At 45.5% G+C, this 23597-nt stretch overlaps 1 protein-coding gene across 1 annotated transcript; it reads left to right on the plus strand.

Moving 5' to 3' along the window:
• Positions 1–321: 321 nt before the first annotated feature.
• On the plus strand, positions 322–21853 carry LOC137535580 (zinc finger protein 84-like). The gene is made up of 2 exons (XM_068257431.1): positions 322–677; positions 19242–21853. The coding sequence occupies exons 1-2, from the start codon at positions 329–331 to the stop codon at positions 20633–20635; spliced, it is 1743 nt and encodes a 580-aa protein (XP_068113532.1). The 5' UTR covers positions 322–328; the 3' UTR covers positions 20636–21853.
• The last annotated feature ends 1744 nt before the right edge of the window (positions 21854–23597 follow it).

Here is a 23597-nt window from a genome sequence, read left to right on the forward strand (position 1 = left end):
TGATCAGCAGTCTATGGAGGAAGGTGACATGATGAGGACAAGTAAAGAGGAAGAAGAAGAGACATATGTGAGGAGTGATCAGCAGTCTATGGAGGGGGGTGACATGATGAGGACATGTAAAGAGGAAGAAGAAGAGACGTATGTGAGGAGTGATCAGCAGTCTATGGAGGAGGGAGACATGATGAGGACAATTAAAGAGGAAGAACAAGAGATGAATGTGAGGAGTGATCAGCAGTCTATGGAGGAAGGTGACATGATGAGGACAAGTAAAGAGGAAGAAGAAGAGACGTATGTGAGGAGTGATCAGCAGTCTATGGAGGGGGGTGACATGATGAGAACATGTAAAGAGGAAGAAGAAGAGACATATGTGAGGAGTGATCAGCAGTCTATGGAGGGGGGTGACATGATGAGGACATGTAAAGAGGAAGAAGAAGAGACGTATGTGAGGAGTGATCAGCAGTCTATAGAGGAGAGTGACATGATGAGGACAAGTAAAGAGGAAGAAGAGACGTATGTGAGGAGTGATAAGCAGTCTATGGAGGAGGGAGATGTGATGGTGAAAATTAAAGAAGAAGATGATGATGGCACCTATGATTTCAGTGCCCAGCAATGTAAAGAGGAGGAGATAATGATGGTGACAATTAAGGAGGAAGATCATTTTCAAGACAGAGAGAGAAGTAAGGAAAACACTGACAGTAATTACCTTTATATTCATGTTTGCTGCGTTACCATACGCAGGATGTGGTGACTTAGTGTTACCGGCCTGTAATAAGCTGATAATGGTCACTGTACATTACTGTACACAGATTGGTCACAGTAGGGGTGACTTAGTGTTACCTGCCTGTAATAAGCTGATAATGGTCACTGTACATTACTGTACACAGATTGGTCTCAGTAGGGGTGACTTAGTGTTACTGGCCTGTAATAAGCTGATAATGGTCACTGTACATTACTGTACACAGATTGGTCACAGTAGGGGTGACTTAGTGTTACCAGCCTGTAATAAGCTGATAATGGTCACTGCACATTACTGTACACAGATTGGTCACAGTAGGGGGTGACTTAGTGTTACTGGCCTGTAATAAGCTGATAATGGTCACTGTACATTACTGTACACAGATTGGTCACAGTAGGGGGTGACTTAGTGTTACTGGCCTGTAATAAGCAGATAATGGTCACTGTACATTACTGTACACAGATTGGTCACAGTAGGGGTGACTTAGTGTTACCGGCCTGTAATAAGCTGATAATGGTCATTGTACATTACTGTACACAGATTGGTCACAGTAGGGGGTGACTTAGTGTTACCGGCCTGTAATAAGCTGATAATGGTCACTGTACATTACTGTACACTGATTGGTCACAGTAGGGGGCGACTTAGTGTTATTGGGGTGTAATAATCTGATAATGGTCACTGTACATTACTGTACACAGGTTGGTCACAGTAGGGGTGACTTAGTGTTACCGGCCTGTAATAAGCTGATAATGGTCACTGTACATTACTGTACACAGCTTGGTCACAGTAGGGGGTGACTTAGTGTTACTGGCCTGTAATAAGCTGATAATGGTCACTGTACATTACTGTACACAGATTGGTCACAGTAGGGGTGACTTAGTGTTACCGGCCTGTAATAAGCTGATAATGGTCACTGTACATTACTGTACACAGATTGGTCACAGTAGGGGGTGACTTAGTGTTACTGGCCTGTAATAAGCTGATAATGGTCACTGTACATTACTGTACACAGATTGGTCACAGTAGGGGGTGACTTAGTGTTATTGGGGTGTAATAATCTGATAATGGTCACTGTACATTACTGTACACAGATTGGTCACAGTAGGGGGTGACTTAGTGTTATTGGGGTGTAATAATCTGATAATGGTCACTGTACATTACTGTACACAGATTGGTCACAGTAGGGGGTGACTTAGTGTTATTGGGGTGTAATAATCTAATAATGGTCACTGTACATTACTGTACACAGATTGGTCACAGTAGGGGGTGTCTTAGTGTTACTGGCCTGTAATAAGCTGATAATGGTCACTGTACATTACTGTACACAGATTGGTCACAGTAGGGGTGACTTAGTGTTACCGGCCTGTAATAAGCTGATAATGGTCACTGTACATTACTGTACACAGATTGGTCACAGTAGGGGTGACTTAGTGTTACTGGCCTGTAATAAGCTGATAATGGTCACTGTACATTACTGTACACAGATTGGTCACAGTAGGGGTGACTTAGTGTTACCGGCCTGTAATAAGCTGATAATGGTCACTGTACATTACTGTACACAGATTGGTCACAGTAGGGGGTGACTTAGTGTTACTGGCCTGTAATAAGCTGATAATGGTCACTGTACATTACTGTACACAGATTGGTCACAGTAGGGGGTGACTTAGTGTTATTGGGGTGTAATAATCTGATAATGGTCACTGTACATTACTGTACACAGATTGGTCACAGTAGGGGGTGACTTAGTGTTATTGGGGTGTAATAATCTGATAATGGTCACTGTACATTACTGTACACAGATTGGTCACAGTAGGGGGTGACTTAGTGTTATTGGGGTGTAATAATCTGATAATGGTCACTGTACATTACTGTACACAGATTGGTCACAGTAGGGGGTGACTTAGTGTTATTGGGGTGTAATAATCTGATAATGGTCACTGTACATTACTGTACACAGATTGGTCACAGTAGGGGGTGACTTAGTGTTATTGGGGTGTAATAATCTGATAATGGTCACTGTACATTACTGTACACAGATTGGTCACAGTAGGGGGTGACTTAGTGTTATTGGGGTGTAATAATCTAATAATGGTCACTGTACATTACTGTACACAGATTGGTCACAGTAGGGGGTGTCTTAGTGTTACTGGCCTGTAATAAGCTGATAATGGTCACTGTACATTACTGTACACAGATTGGTCACAGTAGGGGTGACTTAGTGTTACCGGCCTGTAATAAGCTGATAATGGTCACTGTACATTACTGTACACAGCTTGGTCACAGTAGGGGGTGACTTAGTGTTACTGGCCTGTAATAAGCTGATAATGGTCACTGTACATTACTGTACACAGATTGGTCACAGTAGGGGTGACTTAGTGTTACCGGCCTGTAATAAGCTGATAATGGTCACTGTACATTACTGTACACAGATTGGTCACAGTAGGGGGTGACTTAGTGTTACTGGCCTGTAATAAGCTGATAATGGTCACTGTACATTACTGTACACAGATTGGTCACAGTAGGGGGTGACTTAGTGTTATTGGGGTGTAATAATCTGATAATGGTCACTGTACATTACTGTACACAGATTGGTCACAGTAGGGGGTGACTTAGTGTTATTGGGGTGTAATAATCTGATAATGGTCACTGTACATTACTGTACACAGATTGGTCACAGTAGGGGGTGACTTAGTGTTATTGGGGTGTAATAATCTAATAATGGTCACTGTACATTACTGTACACAGATTGGTCACAGTAGGGGGTGACTTAGTGTTACTGGCCTGTAATAAGCTGATAATGGTCACTGTACATTACTGTACACAGATTGGTCACAGTAGGGGGTGTCTTAGTGTTACTGGCCTGTAATAAGCTGATAATAGGCACTGTACATTACTGTACACAGATTGGTCACAGTAGGGGGTGACTTAGTGTTACTGGCCTGTAATAAGCTGATAATAGGCACTGTACATTACTGTACACAGATTGGTCACAGTAGGGGGTGACTTAGTGTTACTGGCCTGTAATAAGCTGATAATAGGCACTGTACATTACTGTACACAGATTGGTCACAGTAGGGGGTGACTTAGTGTTACCGGCCTGTAATAAGCTGATAATGGTCACTGTACATTACTGTACACAGATTGGTCACAGTAGGGGGTGACTTAGTGTTATTGGGGTGTAATAATCTGATAATGGTCACTGTACATTACTGTACACAGATTTGTCACAGTAGGGGGTGACTTAGTGTTATTGGGGTGTAATAATCTAATGGTCACTGTACATTACTGTACACAGATTGGTCACAGTAGGGGGTGACTTAGTGTTACTGGCCTGTAATAAGCTGATAATAGGCACTGTACATTACTGTACACAGATTGGTCACAGTAGGGGGTGACTTAGTGTTACCGGCCTGTAATAAGCTGATAATGGTCACTGTACATTACTGTACACAGATTGGTCACAGTAGGGGTGACTTAGTGTTACTGGCCTGTAATAAGCTGATAATGGTCACTGTACATTACTGTACACAGATTGGTCACAGTAGGGGGTGACTTAGTGTTACCGGCCTGTAATAAGCTGATAATGGTCACTGTACATTACTGTACACAGATTGGTCACAGTAGGGGGTGACTTAGTGTTATTGGGGTGTAATAATCTGATAATGGTCACTGTACATTACTGTACACAGATTTGTCACAGTAGGGGGTGACTTAGTGTTATTGGGGTGTAATAATCTAATGGTCACTGTACATTACTGTACACAGATTGGTCACAGTAGGGGGTGACTTAGTGTTACTGGCCTGTAATAAGCTGATAATAGGCACTGTACATTACTGTACACAGATTGGTCACAGTAGGGGGTGACTTAGTGTTACCGGCCTGTAATAAGCTGATAATGGTCACTGTACATTACTGTACACAGATTGGTCACAGTAGGGGTGACTTAGTGTTACTGGCCTGTAATAAGCTGATAATGGTCACTGTACATTACTGTACACAGATTGGTCACAGTAGGGGGTGACTTAGTGTTATTGGGGTGTAATAATCTAATGGTCACTGTACATTACTGTACACAGATTGGTCACAGTAGGGGGTGACTTAGTGTTACTGGCCTGTAATAAGCTGATAATAGGCACTGTACATTACTGTACACAGATTGGTCACAGTAGGGGGTGACTTAGTGTTACCGGCCTGTAATAAGCTGATAATGGTCACTGTACATTACTGTACACAGATTGGTCACAGGAGGGGTGACTTAGTGTTACTGGCCTGTAATAAGCTGATAATGGTCACTGTACATTACTGTACACAGATTGGTCACAGTAGGGGGTGACTTAGTGTTACTGGCCTGTAATAAGCTGATAATGGTCACTGTACATTACTGTACACAGATTGGTCACAGTAGGGGGTGACTTAGTGTTACCGGCCTGTAATAAGCTGATAATGGTCGATGTACATTACTGTACACAGATTGGTCACAGTAGGGGGTGACTTAGTGTTACTGGCCTGTAATAAGCTGATAATGTTTACTGTACATTACTGTACACAGATTGGTCACAGTAGGGGTGACTTAGTGTTATTGGGGTGTAATAATCTGATAATGGTCACTGTACATTACTGTACACAGATTGGTCACAGTAGAGGGTGACTTAGTGTTACCAGCCTGTAATAAGCTGATAATGGTCACTGTACATTACTGTACACAGATTGGTCACAGTAGGGGGTGACTTAGTGTTACCGGCCTGTAATAAGCTGATAATGGTCGCTGTACATTACTGTACACAGATTGGTCACAGTAGGGGGTGACTTAGTGTTACTGGCCTGTAATAAGCTGATAATGTTCACTGTACATTACTGTACACAGATTGGTCACAGTAGGGGTGACTTAGTGTTATTGGGGTGTAATAATCTGATAATGGTCACTGTACATTACTGTACACAGATTGGTCACAGTAGAGGGTGACTTAGTGTTACCAGCCTGTAATAAGCTGAGAATGGTCACTGTACATTACTGTACACAGATTGGTCACAGTAGGGGGTGACTTAGTGTTACTGGCCTGTAATAAGCTGATAATGGTCACTGTACATTACTGTACACAGATTGGTCACAGTAGGGGTGACTTAGTGTTACTAGCCTGTAATAAGCTGATAATGGTCACTGTACATTACTGTACACAGATTGGTCACAGTAAGGGTAACTTAGTGTTACTGGCCTGTAATAAGCTGATAATGGTCATTGTACATTACTGTACACAGTTTTGTCACAGTAGGGGTGACTTTGTGTTTCCGGCCTGTAATGAGCTGAAAATGGTCACTGTACATTACTGTACACAGATTGGTCACAGTAGGGGTGACTTAGTGTTACCGGCCTGTAATAAGCTGATAATGGTCCCTGCACATTACTGTACACAGATTGGTCACAGTAGGGGTGACTTAGTGTTATTGGGGTGTAATAATCTGATAATGGTCGCTGTACATTACTGTACACAGATGGGTGACTTAGTGTTACTGGTCGGTAATAAGCTGATAATGGTCACTGTACATTACTGTACACAGAATGGTCACAGTAAGGGTGACTTAGTGTTACCGGCCTGTAATAAGCTGATAATGGTCACTGTACATTACTGTACACAGATTGGTCACAGTAGGGGTGACTTAGTGTTACTGGCCTGTAATAAGCTGATAATGGTCACTGTACATTACTGTACACAGATTGGTCACAGTAGGGGTGACTTAGTGTTACTGGCCTGTAATAAGCTGATAATGGTCACTGTACATTACTGTACACAGATTGGTCACAGTAGGGGGTGACTTAGTGTTACCGGCCTGTAATAAGCTGATAATGGTCACTGTACATTACTGAACACAGATTGGTCACAGTAGGGGTGACTTAGTGTTACCGGCCTGTAATAAGCTGATAATGGTCACTGTACATTACTGTACACAGATTGGTCACAGTAGGGGTGACTTAGTGTTACTGGCCTGTAATAAGCTGATAATGGTCACTGTACATTACTGTACACAGATTGGTCACAGTAGGGGGTGACTTAGTGTTACTGGCCTGTAATAAGCTGGTAATGGTCACTGTACATTACTGTACACAGATTGGTCACAGTAGGGGGTGACTTAGCGTTACCGGCCTGTAATAAGCTGATAATGGTCATTGTACATTACTGTACACAGTTTTGTCACAGTAGGGGTGACTTTGTGTTTCCGGCCTGTAATGAGCTGAAAATGGTCACTGTACATTACTGTACACAGATTGGTCACAGTAGGGGTGACTTAGTGTTACCGGCCTGTAATAAGCTGATAATGGTCCCTGCACATTACTGTACACAGATTGGTCACAGTAGGGGTGACTTAGTCTTACTGGCCTGTAATAAGCTGATAATGGTCACTGTACATTACTGTAAACAGATTGGTCACAGTAGGGGTGACTTAGTCTTACTGGCCTGTAATAAGCTGATAATGGTCACTGTACATTACTGTAAACAGATTGGTCACAGTAGGGGTGACTTAGTGTTATTGGGGTGTAATAATCTGATAATGGTCGCTGTACATTACTGTACACAGATGGGTGACTTAGTGTTACTGGTCGGTAATAAGCTGATAATGGTCACTGTACATTACTGTACACAGAATGGTCACAGTAAGGGTGACTTAGTGTTACCGGCCTGTAATAAGCTGATAATGGTCACTGTACATTACTGTACACAGATTGGTCACAGTAGGGGTGACTTAGTGTTACCGGCCTGTAATAAGCTGATAATGGTCATTGTACATTACTGTACACAGTTTTGTCACAGTAGGGGTGACTTTGTGTTTCCGGCCTGTAATGAGCTGAAAATGGTCACTGTACATTACTGTACACAGATTGGTCACAGTAGGGGTGACTTAGTGTTACCGGCCTGTAATAAGCTGATAATGGTCCCTGCACATTACTGTACACAGATTGGTCACAGTAGGGGTGACTTAGTCTTACTGGCCTGTAATAAGCTGATAATGGTCACTGTACATTACTGTAAACAGATTGGTCACAGTAGGGGTGACTTAGTGTTATTGGGGTGTAATAATCTGATAATGGTCGCTGTACATTACTGTACACAGATGGGTGACTTAGTGTTACTGGTCGGTAATAAGCTGATAATGGTCACTGTACATTACTGTACACAGAATGGTCACAGTAAGGGTGACTTAGTGTTACCGGCCTGTAATAAGCTGATAATGGTCACTGTACATTACTGTACACAGATTGGTCACAGTAGGGGTGACTTAGTGTTACTGGCCTGTAATAAGCTGATAATGGTCACTGTACATTACTGTACACAGATTGGTCACAGTAGGGGTGACTTAGTGTTACTGGCCTGTAATAAGCTGATAATGGTCACTGTACATTACTGTACACAGATTGGTCACAGTAGGGGGTGACTTAGTGTTACCGGCCTGTAATAAGCTGATAATGGTCACTGTACATTACTGAACACAGATTGGTCACAGTAGGGGTGACTTAGTGTTACCGGCCTGTAATAAGCTGATAATGGTCACTGTACATTACTGTACACAGATTGGTCACAGTAGGGGTGACTTAGTGTTACTGGCCTGTAATAAGCTGATAATGGTCACTGTACATTACTGTACACAGATTGGTCACAGTAGGGGGTGACTTAGTGTTACTGGCCTGTAATAAGCTGGTAATGGTCACTGTACATTACTGTACACAGATTGGTCACAGTAGGGGGTGACTTAGCGTTACCGGCCTGTAATAAGCTGATAATGGTCACTGTACATTACTGTACACAGATTGGTCACAGTAGGGGGTGACTTAGTGTTACTGGCCTGTAATAAGCTGATGGTCACTGTACATTACTGTACACAGATTGGTCACAGTAGGGGTGACTTAGTGTTATTGGGGTGTAATAAACTGATAATGGTCGCTGTACATTACTGTACACAGAATGGTCACAGTAGGGGTGACTTAGTGTTACTGGCCTGTAATAAGCTAATAATGGTCACTGTACATTACTGTACACAGATTGGTCACAGTATAGGTGACTTAGTGTTACCGGCCTGTAATAAGCTGATAATGGTTACTGTACATTACTGTACACAGATTGGTCACAGTAGGGGGTGATTTTCTGTTACTGGCCTGTAATAAGTTGATAATGGTCACTGTACATTACTGTACACAGATTGGTCACAGTAGGGGGCGACTTAGTGTTACCGGCCTGCAATAAGCTGATAATGGTCACTTTACATTACTGTACACAGATTGGTCACAGTAGGGGGTGACTTAGTGTTATTGGGGTGTAATAATCTGATAATGATCACTGTACATTACTGTACACAGAATGGTCTCAGTAGGGGTGACTTAGTGTTACTAGCCTGTAATAAGCTGATAATGGTCACTGTACATTACTGTACACAGATTGGTCACAGTAGGGGGTGACTTAGCGTTACCGGCATGTAATAAGCTGATGGTCACTGTACATTACTGTACACAGATTGGACACAGTAGGGGTGACTTAGTGTTACCAGCCTGTTATAAGCTGATAATGGTCACTGTACATTACTGTACACAGAATGGTCACAGTAGGGGTGACTTAGTGTTACTGGCCTGTAATAAGCTAATAATGGTCACTGTACATTACTGTACACAGATTGGTCACAGTAGGGGTGACTTAGTGTTACCGGCCTGTAATAAGCTGATAATGGTTACTGTACATTACTGTACACAGATTGGTCACAGTAGGGGGTGATTTAGTGTTACCGGCCTTTAATAAGCTAATAATGGTCACTGTACATTACTGTACACAGATTGGTCACAGTAGGGGTGACTTAGTGTTACTGGCCTGTAATAAGCTGATAATGGTCACTGTACATTACTGTACACAGATTGGACACAGTAGGGGTGACTTAGTGTTACTGGCCTGTAATAAGCTGATAATGGTCACTGTACATTACTGTACACAGATTGGTCACAGTAGGGGTGACTTAGTGTTACTGGCCTGTAATAAGCTGATAATGGACACTGTACATTACTGTACACAAATTGGTCACAGTAGGGGTGACTTAGTGTTACCGGCCTGTAATAAGCTGATAATGGTCACTATACATTACTGTACACAGATTGGTCACAGTAGGGGGTGACTTAGTGTTACTGGCCTGTAATAAGCTGATAATGGTCACTGTACATTACTGTACACAGATTGGTCACAGTAGGGGGTGACTTAGTGTTACCGGCCTGTAATAAGCTGATAATGGTCACTGTACATTACTGTACACAGATTGGTCACAGTAGGGGTGACTTAGTGTTACTGGCCTGTAATAGGCTGATAATGGTCACTGTACATTACTGTACACAGATTGGTCACAGTAGGGGTGACTTAGTGTTACCGGCCTGTAATAAGCTGATAATGGTCACTGTACATTACTGTACACAGATTGGTCACAGTAGGGGGTGACTTAGCGTTACCGGCATGTAATAAGCTGATGGTCACTGTACATTACTGTACACAGATTGGACACAGTAGGGGTGACTTAGTGTTACCAGCCTGTTATAAGCTGATAATGGTCACTGTACATTACTGTACACAGATTGGTCACAGTAGGGGTGACTTAGTGTTATCGGGGTGTAATAAACTGATAATGGTCGCTGTACATTACTGTACACAGAATGGTCACAGTAGGGGTGACTTAGTGTTACTGGCCTGTAATAAGCTAATAATGGTCACTGTACATTACTGTACACAGATTGGTCACAGTAGGGGTGACTTAGTGTTACCGGCCTGTAATAAGCTGATAATGGTTACTGTACATTACTGTACACAGATTGGTCACAGTAGGGGGTGATTTAGTGTTACCGGCCTTTAATAAGCTAATAATGGTCACTGTACATTACTGTACACAGATTGGTCACAGTAGGGGGTGACTTAGTGTTACTGGCCTGTAATAAGCTGATAATGGTCACTGTACATTATTGTACACAGATTGCTCACAGTAGGGGTGACTTAGTGTTACCGGCCTGTAATAAGCTGATAATGGTCACTGTACATTACTGTACACAGATTGGTCACAGTAGGGGTGACTTAGTGTTACTGGCCTGTAATAGGCTGATAATGGTCACTGTACATTACTGTACACAGATTGGTCACAGTAGGGGTGACTTAGTTTTAGTGGCCTGTAATAAGCTGAGAATGGTCACTGTACATTACTGTACACAGATTGGTCACAGTAGGGGTGACTTAGTGTTACCGGCCTGTAATAAGCTGAGCATGGTCACTGGACATTACTGTACACAGATTGGTCACAGTAGGGGTGACTTAGTGTTACTGGCCTGTAATAAGCTGATAATGGTCACTGGACATTACTGTACACAGATTGGTCACAGTAGGGGTGACTTAGTGTTACCGGCCTGTAATAAGCTGAGCATGGTCACTGGACATTACTGTACACAGATTGGTCACAGTAGGGGTGACTTAGTGTTACTGGCCTGTAATAAGCTGATAATGGTCACTGTACATTACTGTACACAGATTGGTCACAGTAGGGGTGACTTAGTGTTACTGGCCTGTAATAAGCTGAGAATGGTCACTGTACATTACTGTACACAGATTGGTCACAGTAAGGGTGACTTAGTGTTACCGGCCTGTAATAAGCTGATAATGGTCACTGTACATTACTGTACACAGATTGGTCACAGTAGGGGGTGACTTAGTGTTACAGGCCTGTAATAAGCTGATAATGGTCACTGTACATTACTGTACACAGATTGGTCACAGTAGGGGTGACTTAGTGTTACTGGCCTGTAATAAACTGATAGTGTTCACTGTACATTACTGTACACAGATTGGTCACAGTAGGGGTGACTTAGTGTTACTGGCCTGTAATAAGCTGATAATGGTCACTGTACATTACTGTACACAGATTGGTCACAGTAGGGGTGACTTAGTGTTACTGGCCTGTAATAAGCTGAGAATGGTCACTGTACATTACTGTACACAGATTGGTCACAGTAAGGGTGACTTAGTGTTACCGGCCTGTAATAAGCTGATAATGGTCACTGTACATTACTGTACACAGATTGGTCACAGTAGGGGGTGACTTAGTGTTACAGGCCTGTAATAAGCTGATAATGGTCACTGTACATTACTGTACACAGATTGGCCACAGTAGGGGCTGACTTAGTGTTACTGGCCTGTAATAAGCTGATAATGGTCACTGTACATTACTGTACACAGATTGGTCACAGTAGGGGTGACTTAGTGTTACTGGCCTGTAATAAGCAGATAATGGTCACTGTACATTACTGTACACAGATTGGCCACAGTAGGGGTGACTTAGTGTTACTGGCCTGTAATAAGCAGATAATGGTCACTGTACATTACCGTACACAGATTGGTCACAGTAGGGGGTGACTTAGTGTTACCAGCCTGTAATAAGCTGATAATGGTCACTGTACATTACTGTACACAGATTGGTCACAGTACGAGGTGACTTAGTGTTACTGGCCTGTAATAAGCTGATAATGGTCACTGTACATTACTGTACACAGACTGGTCACAGTAGGGGGTGACTTAGTGTTTCCGGTCTGTAATAAGCTGATAATGGTCACTGTACATTACTGTACACAGATTGGTCACAGTAGGGGTGACTTAGTGTTGACGGTCTGTAATAAGCTGATAATGGTCACTATACATTACTGTACACAGATTGGTCACAGTACTGGTGACTTAGTGTTACCGGCCTGTAATAAGCTGATAATGGTCACTGTACATTACTGTACACAGATTGGTCACAGTAGGGGTGACTTAGTGTTACTGGCCTGTAATAAGCTGATAATGGTCACTGTACATTACTGTACACAGATTGGTCACAGTAGGGGTGACTTAGTGTTACTGGCCTGTAATAAGCTGATAATGGTCACTGTACATTACTGTACACAGATTGGTCAGATTAGGGGTGACTTAGTGTTACTGGCCTGTAATAAGCTGATAATGGTCACTCTACCTTACTGTACACAGATTGGTCACAGTAGGAAAGACTTAGTGCTACTTGCTTGTAATAAGCTGATAATGGTCACTGTACATTACTGTACACAGATTGGTCACAGTAGGGGTGACTTAGTGTTACCATCCTGTAATAAGCTGATAATGGTCACTGTACATTACTGTACACAGATTGGTCACAGTAGGGGGTGACTTAGTATTACCAGCCTGTAATAAGCTGATAATGGTCACTGTACATTACTGCACACAGATTGGTCACAGTAATGGTGACTTAGTGTTACCGCTCTGTAATAAGTTGATAATAGTCACTGTACATTACTGTACACAGATTGGTCACAGTAGGAGTGACTTAGTGTTACTGGCCTGTAATAAGCTGATAATGGTCACTGTACATTACTGTACACAGATTGGTCACAGTAGGGGTGACTTAGTGTTACTGGCCTGTAATAAGCTGATAATGGTCACTGTACATTACTGTACACAGATTGGTCACAGTAGGGGTGACTTAGTGTTACTGGCCTGTAATAAGCTGATAATGGTCACTGTACATTACTGTACACAGATTGGTCACAGTAGGGGGTGACTTAGTGTTACAGGCCTGTAATAAGCTGATAATGGTCACTGTACATTACTGTACACAGATTGGTCACAGTAGGGGTGACTTAGTGTTACCGTCCTGTAATAAGTTGATAATGGTCACTGTACATTACTGTACACAGATTGGTCACAGTAGGGGTGACTTAGTGTTACCGGCCTGTAATAAGCTGATAATGGTCACTGCACATTACTGCACACAGATTGGTCACAGTAATGGTGACTTAGTGTTACCGCTCTGTAATAAGTTGATAATAGTCACTGTACATTACTGTACACAGTATGGTCACAGTGTCTTGTCCAGTCAATGCAGAGTAACATGATCTCACACAGCACCGGCACACTCCGAGTCCCATCTTCTGTTACTTCCTGGTATTGGTATCCTCTTGTGTGACCCTGCCACACATGCACCACCGGGGTAGCAAGAGGGCGCCAGTACTAGGGCTGCACGATTTTAGGAAAAAATTGAAATTACGATTTTTCTCTCAAAAATTGTGATTTTGATTATTTTTTTCATGATTTTCTTCAAATTAAGCTATAGCACTAAATTCACAATACCTCCAGTATAGTTTAGCCAGGTAGGTGCTTCCAGTATAGTTGCCCCAGTGTAGGTTACTTAGCAGCACACTGACACACACGCACACACACACACACACACACACACACACACACACACACACACACACACACACACACACACACACACACACACACACACACACACACACACACACACACACACACACACACACACACACACACACACACACACACACACACACACACACACACACACACACACACACACACTTCCCCAGCACTCACTCTCACTGATACACACATTCTGCAGCACACATTGATATGCAGACACACACTTATCCAGCACGCACTTCAGTCTTGTTTACTGAATCTCCTCCACGCTGTGCAGATCCATATGTTCTCTCCTCCCGCGCAGTGACGACTTCTGGAAGGGGGGAGGGAATTCCTTGAGTGCTCCATGCTAGCTGGGGAAACTAAGGGGGAGGAAAAGTCAAACCAGACACTAGTCTGGTTTAAACAACTGTTGTCTCTCCCTATGGTCTGCAGAGCCGCAGAATTAAAGAATCCGTGGAGCAAATAGAGTGTCTGCCGCTCGGTCATGCCTGCCGCTGGGCTGATGACGTAGGAGGAGGAGGCGGCATAAGACGGAAGGACAAAGATACTGAGCCACTGAGTGAATTAAGAACCGCTGCTATTAGTTCAAAGAGCTGCTCATAGTGGGAGAAGGAAACTGATGGCCATTTGCTACTGCACAGCAGGAGGGCGCAGCTCCGCAGGAAATCGTGAAAAACCGCTGCTTAGGCGATCACGGAATCGTCATTTCCGTGATCGTGATTTCGATATCAAACCGATAAATCGTTCAGGCCTAGCCAGTACCAAAACTAACACAAGAGGGGAGTCAGAGCGTGCTGATCCTGTGTGTGATCATGTTACTCTGTGCTGACTGGACACACAGGAGCAGATGGGGAACTCGGAGCATGCTGATCCTGTGTGATCATGTTACTCTGCACTGACTGGACACACAGGAGCAGATGGGGGACTCTGAGCGTGCTGATGCTGTGTGTGATCATGTTACTCTGCACTGACTGGACACACAGGAGCAGATGGGGGACTCGGAGCATGCTGGTGCTGTGAGTGATCATGATACTCTGCACTGACTGGACACACAGGAGCAGATGGGGGACTCGGAGCGTGCTTGTGCTGTGTGTGATCATGTTACTCTGCACTGACTGGACACACAGGAGCAGATGGGGGACTCGGAGCATACTGATCCTGTGTGTGATCATGTTACTCTGCACTGACTGGACACACAGGAGCAGATGGGGGACTCGGAGCATGGTGATCCTGTGTGTGATCATGTTACTCTGCATTGACTGGACACACAGGAGAAGATGGGGGACTCGGAGTGTGTTGATGCTGTGTGTGATCATGTTACTCTGCACTGACTGGACACACAGGAGCAGATGGGGGACTCGGAGTGTGCTGATCCTGTGTGTGATCATGTTACTCTGCACTGACTGGACACACAGGAGCAGATGGGGGACTCGGAGCGTGCTGATGCTGTGTGTGATCATGTTACTCTGCACTGACTGGACACACAGGAGCTGATGGTGGACTCGGAGCGTGCTAGTGCTGTGTGTGATCATGTTACTCTGCACTGACTGGACACACAGGAGCAGATGGGGACTCGGAGCGTGCTGATCCTGTGTGTGATCATGTTACTCTGCACTGACTGGACACACAGGAGCAGATGGGGACTCGAAGCATGCTGATCCTGTGTGTGGTCATGTTAATCTGCACTGATTGGACACACAGGAGCAGATGGGGGACTCGGAGCGTGCTGATCCTGTGTGTGATCATGTTACTCTGCACTGACTGGACACACAGGAGCAGATGGGGGACTCGGAGCGTGCTGATCCTGTGTGTGATCATGTTATTCTGCACTGACTGGACACACAGGAGCACATGGGGGACTCGGAGCGTGCTGATCCTGTGTGTGATCATGTTACTCTGCACTGACTGGACACACAGGAGCAGATGGGGGACTCGGAGCGTGCTGATCCTGTGTGTGATCAGGTTACTCTGCACTGACTGGACACACAGGAGCACATGGGGGACTCGGAGCGTGCTGATCCTGTGTGTGATCATGTTACTCTGCACTGACTGGTCACACAGGATCAGATGGGGGACTCGGAGCATGCTGGTGCTGTGTGTGATCATGTTACTCTGCACTGACTGGACACACAGGAGCAGATGGGGGACTCGGAGCATGCTGATCCTGTGTGTGATCATGTTACTCTGCACTGACTGGACACACAGGAGCAGATGGGGGACTCGGAGCGTGCTGATCCTGTGTGTGATCAGGTTACTCTGCACTGACTGGACACACAGGAGCACATGGGGGACTCGGAGCGTGCTGATCCTGTGTGTGATCATGTTACTCTGCACTGACTGGTCACACAGGATCAGATGGGGGACTCGGAGCATGCTGGTGCTGTGTGTGATCATGTTATTCTGCACTGACTGGACACACAGGAGCACATGGGGGACTCGGAGCGTGCTGATCCTGTGTGTGATCATGTTACTCTGCACTGACTGGACACACAGGAGCAGATGGGGGACTCGGAGCGTGCTGATCCTGTGTGTGATCAGGTTACTCTGCACTGACTGGACACACAGGAGCACATGGGGGACTCGGAGCGTGCTGATCCTGTGTGTGATCATGTTACTCTGCACTGACTGGTCACACAGGATCAGATGGGGGACTCGGAGCATGCTGGTGCTGTGTGTGATCATGTTACTCTGCACTGACTGGACACACAGGAGCAGATGGGGGACTCGGAGCGTGCTGATCCTGTGTGTGATCATGTTACTCTGCACTGACTGGACACACAGGAGCAGATGGGGGACTCGGAGCGTGCTGATCCTGTGTGTGATCATGTTACTCTGCACTGACTGGACACACAGGAGCAGATGGGGGACTCGGAGCATGGTGATCCTGTGTGTGATCATGTTACTCTGCATTGACTGGACACACAGGAGCAGATGGGGGACTCGGAATGTGCTGGTGCTGTGTGTGATCATGTTACTCTGCACTGACTGGACACACAGGAGCTGATGGTGGACTCGGAGCATGCTGATCCTGTGTGTGATCATGTTACTCTGCACTGACTGGACACACAGGAGCAGATGGGGACTCGAAGCATGCTGATCCTGTGTGTGGTCATGTTACTCTGCACTGATTGGACACACAGGAGCAGATGGGGGACTCGGAGCATGCTGATCCTGTGTGTGATCATGTTACTCTGCACTGACTGGACACACAGGAGCAGATGGGGGACTCGGAGCATGCTAGTGCTGTGTGTAATCATGTTACTCTGCACTGACTGGACACACAGGAGCAGATGGGGGACTCAGAGCATGCTGATCCTGTGTGTGATCATGTTACTCTGCACTGACTGGACACACAGGAGCAGGTGGGGGACTCGGAGCGTGCTGGTGCTGTGTGTAATCATGTTACTCTGCACTGACTGGACACACAGGAGCAGATGGGGGACTCAGAGCATGCTGATCCTGTGTGTGATCATGTTACTCTGCACTGACTGGACACACAGGAGCAGATGGGGGACTCAGAGCATGCTGATCCTGTGTGTGATCATGTTACTCTGCACTGACTGGACACACAGGAGCAGATGGGGACTCGAAGCATGCTGATCCTGTGTGTGGTCATGTTAATCTGCACTGATTGGACACACAGGAGCAGATGGGGGACTCGGAGCGTGCTGATCCTGTGTGTGATCATGTTACTCTGCACTGACTGGACACACAGGAGCAGATGGGGGACTCGGAGCGTGCTGGTGCTGTGCGTGATCATGTTACTGTGCATTGACTGGACACACAGGAGCAGATGGGGGACTCGGAGCATGCTGATCCTGTGTGTGATCATGTTACTCTGCACTGACTGGACACACAGGAGCAGATGGGGGACTCAGAGCATGCTGATCCTGTGTGTGATCATGTTACTCTGCACTGACTGGACACACAGGAGCAGATGGGGGACTCGGAGCGTGCTGATCCTGTGTGTGATCATGTTACTCTGCACTGACTGGACACACAGGAGCAGATGGGGGACTCGGAGCGTGCTGATCCTGTGTGTGATCATGTTACTCTGCACTGACTGGACACACAGGAGCAGATGGGGGACTCGGAGCGTGCTGATCCTGTGTGTGATCATGTTACTCTGCACTGACTGGACACACAGGAGCAGATGGGGGACTCAGAGCATGCTGATCCTGTGTGTGATCATGTTACTCTGCACTGACTGGACACACAGGAGCAGATGGGGGACTCAGAGCATGCTGATCCTGTGTGTGATCATGTTACTCTGCACTGACTGGACACACAGGAGCAGATGGGGGACTCGGAGCATGCTGGTGCTGTGTGTGATCATGTTACTCTGCACTGACTGGACACACAGGAGCAGATGGGGGACTCGGAGCGTGCTGATCCTGTGTGTGATCATGTTACTCTGCACTGACTGGACACACAGGAGCAGATGGGGGACTCGGAGCATGCTGATCCTGTGTGTGATCATGTTACTCTGCACTGACTGGACACACAGGAGCAGATGGGGGACTCGGAGCGTGCTGGTGCTGTGCGTGATCATGTTACTCTGCACTGACTGGACACACAGGAGCAGATGGTGGACTCGCACTGGCTGGACAGGTAAGAAGCAATGCAGCAGGGTAGTGTGGCTCTGTGAGGAAGCACTATGGCCTTGTTAGGCAATACAGCCATCCTCCTGCTGTCTCACCACAGGCTGGCTGTCACCAGACACTTCCTCAGCCTCTCAGCACCTTGTGCTGCTATCCAGAAACTGAGGTGAGTTCAGGTGGTGGACAATCGTGCTCGGCGACACACCCCTTGCCACAAGCCCTGGTGATATATAACCGTCGTCCATGCATCTATAACAAGTGTGGGTGGGAAAGGTGGGAGACCGAGTCCTCCTGGCCATAAAGGGACAGAAAAAGAAACATGTAATCCTTGGCTGCAGAGTGCCTGGAACCCCCCGACCCTTCGCTTCCACCCCCAGCAATCAATCATTGTATGTAAAGGTACCTTGAGGTGAAAGCTGATGTAGAGACATTGCTGGGAACAGTTCCACCAGATGCCCCTTCCCCACAGACACACCAGATTTAGTGTTTTGTTTTTCTGTATTCTGGCCTCTAAACCGAGGTGTGTCTTATGGTCAGGAGCGTCTTATGGTCCAAATACTGTATCAGCAGCTCACTGACCCTCCCTAATGATAATTGCTCCTCCCCTCAGAATTCTCTAACAGGAAGTGATGATGTTTCTCTATTTGCAGGGCGGAGTCCCGGCATCAGGAACCTCTCAGAGACTCGTCTCTCTGTATCCACGGACTGTACAACGGATGATGATGTCACTGGACAAGAGTCTCCTGCAGATATCCTGGTGACCCCAAATATTCCCCCAGACTCCCTTCACCTCTCTAACCCTGAGGGGCCTCATACCCAGCACAGCTCTCCCCCTGCTGGAGGATCTTATTCCTGTTCTATATGTGGGAAATGTTTTCCATGGAAATCATATCTTGTCAGGCATGAGAGATCTCACACTGGTGAGAAGCCATATTCATGTGCTGAGTGTGGGAAATGTTTTGTATGGAAATCAAATCTTGTCAAACATGAGAGATCTCACTCTGGTGAAAAGCGATATTCATGTGCTGAGTGTGGGAAATGGTTTTCACAGAAATCTCAGATTTTCATACATGAGAGATCTCATGCTGGTGAGAAGCCCTATTCATGTGCTGAGTGTGGGAAATGTTTTGCAAAGAAATTACATCTTGTCAGGCATGAGAGAACTCACACTGGCGAGAAACCCTATTCATGTGCTCAGTGTGGGAAATGTTTTGCATGTAAATCACAGCTTGTCAGTCATGAGAGATCTCACACTGGGGAAACTCCTTATTCATGTGCTGAGTGTGGGAAATGTTTTGCAGATAAATCAAACCTTGTCAGACATGAGAGATCTCACACTGGTGAGAAGCCATATATCTGTGCTGTGTGTGGGAAATGTTTTGCACATAAGGGAAATCTTAACGTGCACGAGAGATCTCACACTGGCGAGAAGGCCTATTCATGTGCTGAGTGTGGGAAATGTTTTTTAGATAAAGCAACGCTTATTAAACATGAGAGAACTCACACTGGTGAGAAGCCATATTCATGTGCTGAGTGTGGGAAATGTTTTGCATGTAAATCAGAGCTTGTGAAACATGAGAGAACTCACACTGCTGAGAAGCCCTATTCATGTGCTGAGTGTGGGAAATGTTTTGCACATAAATCATTGTTTGTCATCCATCAGAGATCTCACACTAGTGAGAAGCCATATCCGTGTGCTGAGTGTGGGAAATGTTTTATACATAAAGGACATCTTGTCAGGCATGAGAGAACTCACACTGGTGAGAAGCCCTATTCATGTGCTGAGTGTGGGAAATGTTTTGGACAGAAATCAGACCTAGTCAGTCATGAGAGATCTCACACTGGTGAGAAGCCATATTCATGTGCTGAGTGTGGGAAATGTTTTGTATGGAAATCACATCTTGTCATACATGAGAGATCTCACACTGGTGAGAAGCCCTATTCATGTGCCGAGTGTGGGAAATGTTTTGGACATAAAGGAAACCTTGTCACACATGAGAGATCTCACACTGGTGTGGGAAACATGAGAGATCTCATGTGCTGAGTGTGGGAAATGTTTTGGACAGAAATCAGACCTTGTCAGTCATGAGAGATCTCACACTGGTGAGAAGCCATATTCATGTGCTGAGTGTGGGAAATGTTTTGTACAGAAACCACATCTTGTCGTACATAAGAGATGTCACACTGGTGGTAAGTAATGGTCAGTGATAGCTTTGCCTCCAGTGAACCTGAAGTGGCCACAGCATACTGCTCTCCATCTCCCCAGCATAGCAGGCAGTAGGGAGGATGGAGAGGGGAGTGCAGCAGCCAATAACAGGCTTGTTCAGTTCCGCTCATCCCTCTCTCATCACTGGGGAGATGCTCTATTACTGCACTGACTGTGGGAAATGTTTTGGCCATCAGTGTTATTTTCCAATGTTTGTTTTATCTCTTGGTAGATGCACAGTGTTCTCCCCAGGCTCTTTTAGCCGGGTGCTACACCCGGCTAGTTTTGGTGAGCACCCGGCTGTCATCGGCTCACCTCCTCCTCTGCTATAAGCACAATTGCGCAAAAAAGCACCAGCCCTGCATTCTCTCATCTCGCCCCACCCGGCTGGAAAAAAATTCTGGGGAAAACACTGATGTACATGGCAGCATATTTACCCAGAATCCCGAGGACTCTCTCATGCTGCTCACTGCATTGGTCTGTAAAGCATTAAACTCCCTGAACTGAGGTAACGTGATGAGATAAACATGGCTACATAGAGACTTGCAGAAAGAGAACATGGAAACTGGAGAGCCAGCAATAGTGCATTATGGGAAGATTATTTTCAGAAGCTGAATGTATAAACATTATACTCACAAGCGAGGGTCAGCACTAAGGCCATCACTGATTGGACGGGTGGGGAGATTAGGCCTGACTCCACTCAGGTTAAGAAGCCGCTCTCTGTAGATAGGAAGAAAAGGGGGACACACCCCTCCCCCGAGGGCGGACCGAAACTGGCAGATAATATATTACCAGAGGCACCGATAATAGGATACTATACACTAATAACAGTTTATATAGGGAGGTGGGGATGGACTTACCTTCCCAAACTGATCCATGCGTACATAGAGGACTAAGCATAGGTATTATTATTATTATTATTATTATTTTTATTGATTTGTAAAGCGGCAACATATTCCGTGGCGCTGTACAAGAAACAAACATGGGGTACATAATAATACAGGCGGTGGTGTACATCAGTGTGCACAATACAGAATAGGAGACAACATATTCCATGGCGCTGTACAAGAAACAAACATGGGGTACATAATAATACAGGCGGTGGTGTACATCAGTGTGCACAATACAGAATAGGAGACAACATATTCCATGGCGCTGTACAAGAAACAAACATGGGGTACATAATAATACAGGCGGTGGTGTACAGCAGTATGCACAATACAGAATAGGAGACAACATATTCCATGGCGCTGTACACAGTAAGAAACAAACATGGGGTACATAATAATACAGGCGGTGGTGTACAGCAGTATGCACAATACAGAATAGGAGACAACATATTCCATGGCGCTGTACAAGAAACAAACATGGGGTACATAATAATACAGGCGGTGGTGTACAGCAGTGTGCACAATACAGAATAGGAGACAAGATATTCCATGGCGCTGTACACAGTAAGAAACAAACCTGGGGTACATAATAATACAGGCGGTGGTGTACAGCAGTGTGCACAATACAGAATAGGAGACAACATATTCCATGGCGCTGTACAAGAAACAAACATGGGGTACATAATAATACAGGCGGTGGTGTACAGCAGTATGCACAATACAGAATAGGAGACAACATATTCCATGGCGCTGTACACAGTAAGAAACAAACATGGGGTACATAATAATACAGGCGCTGGTGTACAGCAGTGTGCACAATACAGAATAGGAGACAAGATATTCCATGGCGCTGTACACAGTAAGAAACAAACCTGGGGTACATAATAATACAGGCGGTGGTGTACAGCAGTGTGCACAATACAGAATAGGAGACAACATATTCCATGGCGCTGTACACAGTAAGAAACATGGGGTACATAATATTACAGGCGGTGGTGTACAGCAGTGTGCACAATACAGAATAGGAGACAACATATTCCATGGCGCTGTACAAGAAACAAACCTGGGGTACATAATAATACAGGCGGTGGTGTACAGCAGTATGCACAATACAGAATAGGAGACAAGATACAGAGTCCATACTGAATACTGACATCCAGCGTTTATTCCTCCTTAACAAATCAATAATTAAATGTGTACAAAAATGCCACAGGGCCCTGGGATATACAAGACTGCCATAGGGCCCTGGGATATACAAGACTGCCACGGGGCCCTGAGATATACAAAAATGCCAGAGGGCCCTGGGATATACAAGAATGCCATAGGGCCCTGGGATATACAAGACTGCCATGGGGCCCTGGGATATACAAGACTGCCATGGGGCCCTGGGATATACAAGACTGCCATAGGGCCCTGGGATATACAAGTATGCCATAGGGCCCTGGGATATACAAGAATGCCACAGGGCCCTGGGATATACAAGACTGCCATAGGGCCCTGGGATATACAAGACTGCCATAGGGCCCTGGGATATACAAGTATGCCATAGGGCCCTGGGATATACAAGACTGCCATGGGGCCCTGGGATATACAAGAATGCCACGGGGCCCTTGGATATACAAGAATGCCATGGGGCCCTTGGATATACAAGAATGCCACGGGGCTCAGGGATATACAAGACTGCCACGGGGTCCTGGGATATACAAGAATGCCATGGGGCCCTTGGATATACAAGAATGCCATGGGGCCCTTGGATATACAAGAATGCCACGGGGCTCAGGGATATACAAGACTGCCACGGGGTCCTGGGATATACAAGAATGCCACGGGGTCCTGGGATATACAAGAATGCCACGGGGCCCTTGGATATACAAGACTGCCATGGGGCTCAGGGATATACAAGACTGCCA

Source organism: Hyperolius riggenbachi, chromosome 10 (genome assembly GCF_040937935.1).
Source record: "Hyperolius riggenbachi isolate aHypRig1 chromosome 10, aHypRig1.pri, whole genome shotgun sequence".
In the NCBI taxonomy this organism is placed as follows: Eukaryota; Metazoa; Chordata; class Amphibia; order Anura; family Hyperoliidae; genus Hyperolius; species Hyperolius riggenbachi.